This window comes from Schistocerca cancellata, chromosome 3 (genome assembly GCF_023864275.1).
Source record: "Schistocerca cancellata isolate TAMUIC-IGC-003103 chromosome 3, iqSchCanc2.1, whole genome shotgun sequence".
NCBI lineage: Eukaryota > Metazoa > Arthropoda > Insecta > Orthoptera > Acrididae > Schistocerca > Schistocerca cancellata.
The window spans coordinates 12,183,753-12,195,989 of record NC_064628.1 but is presented as its reverse complement, the minus strand read 5'-3'; the positions used below and the strand labels follow the sequence as shown (position 1 = coordinate 12,195,989).

Below are 12,237 nucleotides of genomic sequence, written 5' to 3'. Positions count from 1 at the left end.
TGATTACTGTGTCACATTTAATTATACCAGTTACTGAAGTTTTCTGGCTGTTTTCTATTGTGGTTTGTCATTGCTACTGATGAGTAATTATTGGGAGCACTATTCACATAATAGCCAAATAGCAACATAATCTCATTACTGACAGTCACAGTTTCCTGTTTAGTGCATAATTGTATTGCAGTCATATCTTTATTTGACAGGTTGAACTGTGCGTGAAAATCCTCAGTGACATCATGGATCTTCTATTTCGACCGGACATTGGCACCACTATACATGATATAAAAGAAATAATGCTGACTGTTTTACGAACTGTTATACAAACTGTGATAGCCATGGACCGAGACAGCCCATTAGTGGTGAGTGAAAACATATTATTTATTGTTTGAGAAAATATAATAAAATTAATTTTTGTTTTGTTTGGTCCTTGGCAAGATAATATACTACTGGCATTGTTTTAGAAAAATGCCGTAAGGTCAAACATACTGTTCTTCTTGATGAATTAAACTAACGTATTACCTCTTTCATTTGTGGTATCCATTAAAGTTTCACACTGAAGGTTCAGTCTTCAGTTTGTGCCCTACTTTGTTTACCTTGAAGATTTAAATTAAGTTCATTGATGTTTGTAAACCTGTTACCTAAAAAGGCACCTTGAAACAGTCAGTTTCTATAAAAAAAATCAACCTTTCAGTTCAGGACTGTATTCTGAAAAGAAAATATGCATCTCATTCTTCAGACCCCAGTATGAAAAAGGAGAGATGTATGTAAATTTCTCATGTCCTCACACAGTTGTTTGGAAAAGATTTTTTAGTGGCTGAGATTTTTTGAAGTTAACAAATTTCATGGTCATATTAAGAGCACTACTATAACTTTAATGCAACAGATGCCTTCCTATGGATCAGGCAGTAGCTACTAGAATAGTTTTTATGTTATTTTTAATAACCTGTACAGCTCTATTAATTATTCCATGCATGGCCTTCACTCTGTCGATACTGATATCAATGCAGTTCCCCCATGGTACTTTATTCTCCTCAAGATAATACAAGTAATTTAGTAGACCAAATGCTTCAGCTCCAGTATTATGTGTTGGTAGAGATCTGTATGAAAGGAGAGCTTCCAGTAATGTCTATTCAAGCTGATACCGAATTATTATCGCTAATCACAGGAGCCCATCTGTGCTGCTAGATTCGTCTGTTTGTAATGAAAATTTGCGTGGTTTGGAATTATAAATTAGTTCATTCTTTATATTGGTTGCTAAATATCTGATGGACTGAGCTACTATCATTTGGAAGTGAGATCAGAGCCTCCCAAAGTGGAATGTTTGAAAAGATTTTCTGTATTTGAATAGTCTGCATCTCCTTAAGCTATTTTATATCTGACTAAGGAAGAAGCCAAAGTTGCTTTTTGTTTTACTGTTATTGTTGTTTGAACCATAAATGTATTTAATTTTAATATTTCATTATGCTTTCAAAAGATAAATCAACATATTTTTTCTTTGACCTTGCCATGAACAGATTCCAAATGACGACATATTTTAGTTGGAACCACAGTGCTATGTGGGGGAACTTTGCATCTTATAACACACTGAGAATTATAATATTGGTCATGAATCTTAATATAAAATCTTAATACAACTTTCGTCATACTGCTGAAATTTTTATTGACTGCTTTGAACTGAATACAAGTAGAAGCATTAACTGATGTTATTTCTTTTGAGGTGATTACTACATTTTACTGGGTTCTTCTTCTTCTCTTCATTTATTGATGCATATCAGCTAAAGAAGTAGCACATTTTTTTTAATCATTCAAAGGGGTTATCCTTTTTGAGTTAAACTTGAATTTGTTCGTTATTTATTATTATTTTATGAAGAAATAACCAGAACCTAACAGCAGCATTCATTTCACAATTTTTGTTCCAAAGATTGGTTGGTCATTCTGAAGTTATTTTTTATTCATTGTTAACTCACCAAATGATTCTACCCACTCTGTCATTGAAAACTTGTAGTCCTCATCATCATTAAGATAGTGGCAAGACTGGAAATGGAAAGATTGGAACTTGTACGGGCGTTGACCGCGATGTTGAGGACCCCACAGACCATCATCATCATCATTATTATCTGCCATATTATGACGCGAGGGTTCTACCCCTTCTTCACCAGGGCCATTGGGGAGTTTTGTGCACAAAACTGTTAGCTAAGAGACATGTTTTTCGACCAGGGATCGATGACAAAAATGTCTGTTTTGTCGCGACTTGTGAGCAGTGTGCCCGACCACAGGCAGCTCACATGGCATCTCTGTACCCCTGGCCAACTCCATGCCAGCCATGGGAATGGATTCATTTAGAATGAGATTTTCACTCTGCAGCCGAGTGTGCGCTGATACGAAACTTCCTGGCAGATTAAAACTGTGTGCCGGGCCGAGACTCGAACTCGGGACCTTTGCCTTTCGCGGGCAAGTGCTCTACCAACGGGGGTACCCAAGCACGACTCACGCCCCGCCCTCACAGCTTTACTTCTGCCAGTACCTCGTCTCCTACCTTCCAAACTTCCTCGCAAGAGAGCTTCTGTAAAGTCTGGAAGGTAGGAGACGAGGTACTGACAGAAGTAAAGCTGTGAGGACGAGGTGTGAGTCGTGCTTCGGTAGCTCAGTTGGTAGAGCACTTGCCCGCGAAAGGCAAAGGTCCCGAGTTCGAGGCTTGGCCCGGCACACAGTTTTAATCTGCCAGGAAGTTTAGATTCATTTAGACTTTGCAGGTCTCTTCTTCAATTCATATTGGCCCTTGGTTGTGAGTGAATTTTCTACACCTACATCATACTCCACAAGTCACCTAATGATGTGTGGCGGAGGGTACTTTTGGTACCACTATCTGATCCCTCCATCCCTGTTCCACTCGCGAATAGTGCGTGGGAAGAATGATTGTTGGTAAGCCTCTGTATTGGCTCTAATTTCTTGAATTTTCTTGTCGTGCTCAATACACAAGATGTATGTAGGGGGAAGTAATATGTTGTCTGACTCCTCCTGAAAAGTGCTGTCCTGAAAATTCAGTAGTAAATCTCTCCGTGATGCACAACGTCTCTCTGAGGTAACATCTGCTAGCGGAGTTTTTTAGCATTTCCGTAACACTCTCTCACCAGCTGAACGATCCCATGACGAAACGCACCACTCTTCGTTGGATCTTCTCCATCTCCTCTATCAGTCCTACCTGATAGGGATCCCAGATAGATGAGCAATACTCAAGAATTGGGTGAACAAGTGCCTTATAAGCCACTTCTTGTATGGATGAGTTACATTTCCTTAAGATTCTTCCGATGAATCTAAGTCTTGTGTCTGCTTTTCCCACTATATGTTTTATATGGTCATTTCTCTTAAGGTTGCTCTGGATAGTTATGCCTAGATATTTTATGGTAGACACTGTCTCCAGCTGTTTGTCATCAGTAGTGTAGCTGTACAGTAATGGTTTTCTTTTCCTGTGTATGCACAATATGTTACATTTATTTATGTTCAGGGTCAACTGCCAGAGCCTGCACCATTTATCAATTGTCTGCAGATTGTTCTGCAAATTCTTAGTATCTTCTGGCATTGCTACTTTGGTATAAACAACTGTATCATCTGTGAATAGCCTTAAAGAACATCCGATGCTTTCTACTAGATCATTTATATATATTGTGAAGAGCAACAGCTTTATCACACTTCCCTGTGGTACTCCTGATATTACTTTTACATCTGTCGATTTAGTTCCGTTAAGAGCGACATGTTGAGTTCTGTCTGCAAGAAAGTCTTGAATCCAATCACAAGTGTGCTCTGATACTTCGTAAGCTCGTATTTTTTTCATTATATGGCAATGCGGGACAGTGTCAGATGCCTTACTGAAATTAAGGAACAAGGCATTAGCCCGGGTGCTGTTATCCACTGTGTTGTGTATCTCACGTAGGAACAGAGCGAGCTGAGTTTCACAGGACCTCTGGTCGTGGAATCCGTGTCGATCCCGGTTTCCTTACATTCCTCTTCCCATCGAGGCATTCCTAGTGTCACGCATCTGATATTCTGCCCTCAATCAAATTGGGAGGCAGGATGACTAGTGTGTCAAGACTCAAATGAAAAAGTTTGTTGAGCTCGTTGTGAATTCTTTACTGGAAGATGCCCTTCTCTCTCATGCCTGTGGGAGAGCAGAGCCCAGCTGAGTTGCTTCTCAGCTGGCAGCCACACATGCTCCTCCGCCCCTTCTGTGTCCTGCGCCGCACCTGCTACGGTCGGGTTCATCTGGCTGCTTCGCGCCGTGATCACCTGTGTGGATGCGAGGGTTTGATCTAGAGATGGGCAAAACTGTTCTTTTCAGAGATTGGATCGGAACTGTTCACTCCCTGAAATGAATTAGCTCTTTTTCATGACTCACCACTCATTTACAATAGAAAATAAATGGAAGGCACATTGCCCTTTAAACTTGGTTTATTCCAGTACTATAACTGTATTTTGATCTTATTTGATCCTATTTTGAAGTAACACAGATAATGAGTAAGAATTTTGTATTGTTTATTGAAATTTACACAATATGACAAAGTTTTTGATTATTGATTTATTTTGCACTATTGTGGTTTTCTGGGTGATCGGAAAATGTTGTAACTTGAGATTTACATTAACAATATATTTGGCTATAATGTATTAAAATTTCATTAACCTCATACAAATACATCACAAGCCATATATTTTTAAAGTGAACATTTCCTTCCGAAGACGCCTAAAATTGCAAAATCCGTACCAGAATAAGAAAAAAAAATATAAATTTGACTGTAAAACGAAAGTGCTGCATATAGCCTTACGCAGAATAAAACAAGGAAAATATTGGTGTATCACATTTTGCGATACGTTTATCGGTTCGCTCGTAATTAAAGCGTAAATTCGAGTGTCCATAATAAAAATCCTATAGTAAGAGGAGTCATCAGGAACCTAATCTAATCAGTTTAAAGAAATAAAAATAAAATAAAAACAATTGATGTATACATAACATAATAATGGAATATACATAGCGGTATTACTACGAAGAACAATATCCAGTAGGGACGAACTCCGATGCAGAGGCGCTGAGTCGAGCAGGTCGAGCCGCGAGCTGTATTACTGCGTGAGCTGAGACCTCAGAGACCAGAGTGACACCTGAGTCGCTTTGCTCAACGCTCTGGCTAGAGTCGAGGCGGTGGGGTGAGCGTTGAGCGGGCGAGTTCCGAGGGTGGGGGGAGCGGTGAACTCACACGCACCGAGACAAATCGTCCGTTCCCTTGCGAGCAGGTTGTTGCAAGTAGTTCCTTTGTTATCCGCTAGGTGGCTCTCTGTCCTGTTGCTCGCATCAACTGCCCAGAGGGCAGGACGTGCGACTGAAACGATCGCCGACAGAGTGCGATGCGAAGTTAAGCTGCGCCAGACACTGCACGCGGCAGACGACGCACAGAGACGGCACGGCATATGTGAAACACAAAATCCAATGGGGCACTGCTCAATGCAGGCAGCCAAGGTAGAAGCAGGGCAGAGGCCGGCGCTGGCTGTGTTGTGTGGCGTGCACTGTGCTGTGACCAGCAGAGGCGCTGCTGATATGCTGCGATGGAGCACTTCCTTTCACGCCGATCACCTGCCACCCTACCTAAAACCTCTTTCCTCATTACCTTAGCCAGCTTCATCCTGACCCACAACTTCTTCACTTTCGAAGGCCAGACATACCAACAATTAAAGGGAACAGCCATGGGTACCAGGATGGCCCCCTCGTACGCCAACCTATTCATGGGTCGCTTAGAGGAAGCCTTCTTGGTTACCCAGGCCTGCCAACCCAAAGTTTGGTACAGATTTATTGATGACATTTTCATGATCTGGACTCACAGTGAAGAAGAACTCCAGAATTTCCTCTCCAACCTCAACTCCTTTGGTTCCATCAGATTCACCTGGTCCTACTCTAAATCCCATGCCACTTTCCTTGACGTTGACCTCCACCTGTCCAATGGCCAGCTTCACACGTCCGTCCACATCAAACCCACCAACAAGCAACAGTACCTCCATTGTGACAGCTGCCACCCATTCCACATCAAACAGTCCCTTCCCTACAGCCTAGGTCTTCGTGTCAAATGAATCTGCCCCAGTCCGGAATCCTTGAACCATTACACCAATAACCTGAAAACAGCTTTCGCATCCCGCAACTACCCTCCCGACCTGGTACAGAAGCAAATAACCAGAGCCACTTCCCCATCTCCTCAAACCTGGAACCTCCCACAGAAGAACCCCAAAAGTGCCCCACTTGTGACAGGATACTTTCCGGGACTGGATCAGACTCTGAATGTATATCCATAATTTGTATTATTTAGCATGTTGGATAGTGGGTTCAGAGCAAGACAGAACCAGAGAGGACTTAATGAGTCTCCTTGGTATATTCCACGCTTAATCTGTATTGGCTGTGATGTGATATTATATGAATTTGTTTGGATATTAAGTGTGGTTTTCCAGTTTTTCATTACTATGTTTAGGAACTGTATCAATTTAGGATCTACTTTGTATATTTCCAGTATCTGTAGTAACCATGAGTGGGGTACACTATCAAAAGCTTTTTGGTAATCAATGTATGCATAGTGTAGCGACCTTTGTTTAGTTTTAGCTTGATATGTCACCTCTGTATCTTTTATCAGTTGCTCTTTACATCCTCGTGCTCCTTTGCAGCTGCCTTTTTGTTCTTCATTTATAATTTTGTTCTGTGTTGTATGTGTCATTAATTTCTGTGTAATGACTGAAGTTAATATTTTGTAGATTGTTGGTAGGCATGTTATGGGGCGATATTTAGCTGTGTCTGCTTGATCTTCAGGTTTCAGATAGGTTATTCCATGCGTAAGCGTATCAGGGAATGTGTATGGGTCTGCAATGTAACTGTTAAATAATTTATACCTAAAAACAAAGATGATGTGACTTACCAAACGAAAGTGCTGGCAGGTCGACAGACACACAAACGAACACAAACACACACACAAAATTCAAGCTTTCGCAACAAACTGTTGCCTCATCAGGAAAGAGGGAAGGAGAGGGAAAGACGAAAGGATGTGGGTTTTAAGGGAGAGGGTAAGGAGTCATTCCAGTCCCGGGAGCGGAAAGACTTACCTTAGGGGGAATAAAGGACGGGTATACACTCACACACACACACACACACACACACACACACACACACACACACATATCCATCCACATCCAATAATTTAGTTAGATGTGAATGTGTTGAGGTGAACTTCTTTAGCCAGAAATTTGCTATTTTATCATTTCCAGGGTCTTTCCAATTGTGCGTAGAATTAATTGCTTGGGTGACTTCATGTTGCAAAATTATCACTTCAGGCATTTGTGGTATCATCTTGTATGTGTCTGTTTCTGCTTGTATCCACCGTGCATGCCTGTTATGTTGTACCGGGTTTGACCATATGTTGCTCCAGAAGTGTTCCATGTCTGTTATGTTTGGTGGATTGTCTATTTTAATGTGTGTGTTATCTATTGTTTGGTATAATTTCTTTTGGTTTGTGTTGAATGTTTGGTTTTGTTTCCTTCTATTTTCACTTTTTTTGTATCTTCTAAGTCGTTTGGCCAATGCTTGTAATTTCTGCTTCTTTTCATCTAATTGCTCTATTGCTTCTTGTTGTGAGATTTTACCTGACATTTTTCGTTTTTTGTCTGATATTTCATTTCTTATAAATTGTGTTAGCTGTCCAATGTCTTTTCTCAGTTTTTCTATTCTGATCTGTAGCCTGTGTTGCCATGCTGGTTTTGTGGTTTTCTTCTGTGTGTTGGTTGGTTGGTTCTGATCTCTGCCTAGTGTGTATATATTTAGTGTAGCGAGTGCTCCTACATAAACCAGTAGTTGTAACTCTTCCATAGTTGTGTTTTCATTTATTTTGTTTTGTATGATTGTGTTGATAGTCGTTATTGTTGTTTCGACTTGTGGGTTATTTGGTGGTCTATGCAAGAATGGTCTAATGTCTGTATTTGTGTCTTTGTATTCTGTATATGTCCACTGAAATTTTTCTTCTATATCTAACATGTGTGTCTCTTCGTGTTCTATTTGTGCTTGTTCTGGTGGCTGTCTTAAGATATCGTTTTCCTCTGATTGTTTAATTGATGCGTGTTGGTCTTTGTTTGTTTGCTCTGGGATGTTTGAGTCCATTACTGTATTTTCTTCTTGTTCTGATTGCGCATTATTTTGTTCCAGTATTTGTTGTACTTGTTGTTTGATGTTTTCTAATTCTGACTGGGGTATCCTGTTATTTTTTATTATTACACGGATCTGATCAGCTAGTCGTTGTTCTGTTAAAAATTTTAATTCCAGGTATCTGGTAATAAATGTTGTGTATACTTGTGATCTGTATCCAGTTGTGTTGGTTCCTAGGTTTGTTGCTTGGTAATAACAGAACATGAGGTGTCGATTAACTTCATCTGACCATCTCATCCTCTGTCTTTGTTTTCCTTCTAGGGTGGTTGCAGGAAGCATATCCTGCAAAACACCTCTATTTGGATTTAAATCATTTTCCAGTTGGCTAGCAGTGTCGTTACCATTGTGGGCGGGCATAGGGTTCAAGCGTCGTCCCCGACCATGACGGCGCTTGTCTGAGGCTTCTTTAGTTCTGTCCTGAACCATGTAATCACACTAAAAGGGGGGTTAGGCCTATTAGTGGTTTGTTCTTTTCGTCGCCTTTTACGACTGGCAGAAAACATACCGGAGGCCTATTCTTTTCCCGTGCCTCCACGGGGTTTATTATTATTATTATTATTGTTATTATTATTATTATTAGTGCATATTGCTCATATGCTATACAAATTGTAATTTTGACTCACATAGGATATCTGATTACAAGTAAGAGAGGTCCTGGAATCTCTTATATTTCCACATGAAATAAATTCATAAATAAATAAATGGCCTATGCAAACTGTGAATGAAACCAAGGTTGAAATTTTAAAGGGAATTTAAGTCTGAGGGAATTAATTAAAACTTAGAGGTTTGTCAATGTCATTGTAATTATGTCAGTAACACCAAAGTATTTGGAAGAACAGTTCAGTAAAATGGATAGCATCTTGAAAAGAGGTTATAAGATGAATATCAACAAAAGTAAAATGATGGTAACAGAACGTTGTTGAATTAAGTCTGTCTGTGAGGAGGGAATTAGATTAGGAAATGAAGCACTTTGATTGATGTTTTTTTATTGGTCCAGTTTTATCATAGAACCAATTTGTACAACTCATGCTGGGCAGGTCAAAATGGGGTAGTTATGTTTAGTACCAGCAAAAAAGAAGTGAACATAAGTAGGTGCGTATTTTTACAATTGAAGTTTTATCAGTAATTTTTTAAGAACAGACAAAAAGAAATTATGTACCTATTCTTAAAGTCTAAGTTTATCAATAATCATTTAACTAACATTTATTTTTACATATTAGAAGTTCTTTTACACAAGAAACATTTTTTAAATTATTGGATACCTAGCAATTTTTATTTCCTGTGATAGCTTCTGTATCACCGATGTATACTCTTATGTTCTGGAACAAGTTTGGTGTATATTTGATTGCCCTCTGGCACAATATTTGTTTACTTTCTTGTTATAGAGTAATCAGTCTGTATCCAGGAGGTAGTTCGTGGTGAACAAGACAGGTTCATAAATGTATAAGCATGGAACATTCAGAACATTAAGCTCAGTAAAGTGAAATTTATAAGGTTCAATTTTTTTTAGGCTTCAATTACCTTTAGAGCTCTTTTTATGTTCTAAAAACATTTATGCTATGAGTGTCTCCAGAAAATGATTCCACGTTAGAGCACAGAGTGTAACTGTGAACAGTGTGCCTGCTGCACTGTTGTTTTGCTTGTTGTAAAATTAAATGTTCTTACACCATAGCACACAGATGAGAACATTTGCTTCAGGCGGTAGTCTTAAGTGTAAATATTTTTCACAAAATTCTTAACACAAAGCTGTATGTGGTTCTTTTATTGTACTATCAGTTTATAAGCCACCATCTGGTATCTGTGTCATCATAATTGGAGTATGAGTCAGAAATGTAACTGCAAACATGAAAATAAAATGTAAATGACAAGAGCAGTACAGCGTAGATACCATGAAACTTGAACAAAATTTGGAACATGCCACAAGTGTAACTACAGTAACAAAAATAAAATGTAAATGACAAGAGCAATACACTGTAGTATTTAAAAAACTCAAGCAAAATATGTAACATGTTTTTGTTTGAGTTTTGTAAGTCTACAGTTCTTGTCATTTACATTTTATTTTTGTGACTGTATTTGTGACTAATGGTCCATTTGTGATGATACTGGTGCCAGGTGCAGTAAAAGAATCAAATGTAGATTTGTGTTATGAATTTAGTAAAACACAGATGAGAGTTCTTTAACAAGTTACTGAAATGTATGTCCCATTTTAAGTCATGTTAACCCATAAATGCAAAAAAAAATCAAATAAAATAAAAAATAAAAAAATTGACACACATTTTCTGAAAGATCAGTTTTTAATCTTGCTTGAATATAAATTTGGCTAGATAATGGAAATAAATTACTTACAGTGAATTTGTTTTTCGCTAGATGGCAGAAATGTTTGTTTTTGGCTAGCTGGTGGAAATAAATGAAAGTTGTTACATACAGTTTTTACAATATTTACAATGAATTTGATTTTGGTGAACCACTCTGAAAGTATTTTTATAGAACTTTTTACTGTTGACTGCAAGGTTTCTGGGCTGGATTCAGCGAGCAATATGCAGGCGTCACCTCTGTTTTTGGGGTCTCTCATACATTCGACAAGGTCATCTACATAAATCAAGAATAGAAGCAGTACTAACACTGAGTCCTGAATGCACTGTATTTTATTCCAACAAAAAATAATCCATTTTTGACAGTATTACATAAAAATTTAACTCACCAAGCAGTGACAGGAGAACACACATATTAAAAAAAAGTTTCACGTATGTGAGCTTTCGGAGCCAGTGGCTCCTTCTTCTGGCAGAAGGGTTGAAGGGAAAGGAAGAGGAGTGAAGGAAAAGGGCTGGAGAGATTTAGGGAAAGGGATAGAGTTCGGAAAAGTTGCCCAGAATCCCGATTTGGGAAAGACTTACTGGACAGGATGAGAAGGAAATTCACTGGAAAGGAAAGAATTGTTTCTTGTTTTATTCAGAATGTTGAACTCATACTGGAGTGGTACCTTCTGTTCATGGTCTTTTAGATATGAACACAACTACCTATGTGCTACACAGGTTACACCTAGATTTTGTGGTCTCCGATATTGAAGGCTTTTGGAAGGCCAAAGAAAATATCAGCAGGTATTTTGTATTGGTTGAACAATTTCAAAGTATAATCAAAGAATTCAAAAGTTGCTATTAGTGTATATTTAGACTTTCTAAAACCGTGTTGTTGGACAGTAAGAATTTTGGAAAAGGAACTTACCTGTGACTCCAATCAGTAGTTTGGTTTATCAGAATAACCTTTTATTAGCTTTGGTGAAACTTTTTCTATTTTCAGAACATCTGGAAAGCAACCAGTTTCTAAAGGGAGACTGCAAAGTTTTACCAATGGTATTGCTATGTGGTGAGCACATGCTTTTAATCTGAAGTCATGTACTCCATGAAGGCCAAGTGATATTTTATTACTTAATGATTTAATTTTTCTTATGTTTTCATGTGCTTACAAAGAGGCTTTTGATATCACCAATTTACAGGAGAAAGTGGGACTGGTACTTCATAGTTAACGCGAGTGTGACATTTAGCTAGTGAAGTGAAGTAATCATTAAATTTTTTTCACAATTGATTTTGGATCTGTAACTGGAGCCGTCTAGTGTTAACAATACATTCTTTCATTTTGGTGTTGAGCTAAAACTTTCTTTCTCCATATCTCTCCACATGGATCTCTTTATTTGTTGACTTTCTTATAGTATTGTCATTCCGTATAATTTTAGTCTTTTTGACTTCTCTGTCATAGATTCCTTTGTACACTTTCTCTATATTTTTATAACAGTGCTGCAGAAATCTGTTTCTCCCACTGAAAATTTGTATGCCTTTAGTTACCCAATGAGTATAGGTCAAAGATTTTAATGTTTTTATTTCAGTAGGAAATGTTATATTAAAATTATGAAGGAAGATATTAAAACAGATGTACAAGCTGTCAACCTTGTTCTGAATGAAAATGCTTTCCCAATTTGGTCCCCTAACAACTACAATCCCTGAATTTGTAGCTTTTATTTGTGATGAATG

General features: G+C 38.4%; 1 protein-coding gene across 1 annotated transcript in view; it reads left to right on the top strand.

Annotated features, from left to right (window-relative positions):
- Window positions 1-12,237, top strand: part of LOC126176786 (dedicator of cytokinesis protein 1) — a 475,112-nt gene that overhangs the window by 222,927 nt on the left and 239,948 nt on the right. The window contains exon 18 of the mRNA XM_049923958.1: window positions 201-356. Within this exon, the coding sequence (XP_049779915.1) occupies window positions 201-356 (156 nt within the window). The remainder of the gene's footprint in view (window positions 1-200; window positions 357-12,237) is intronic.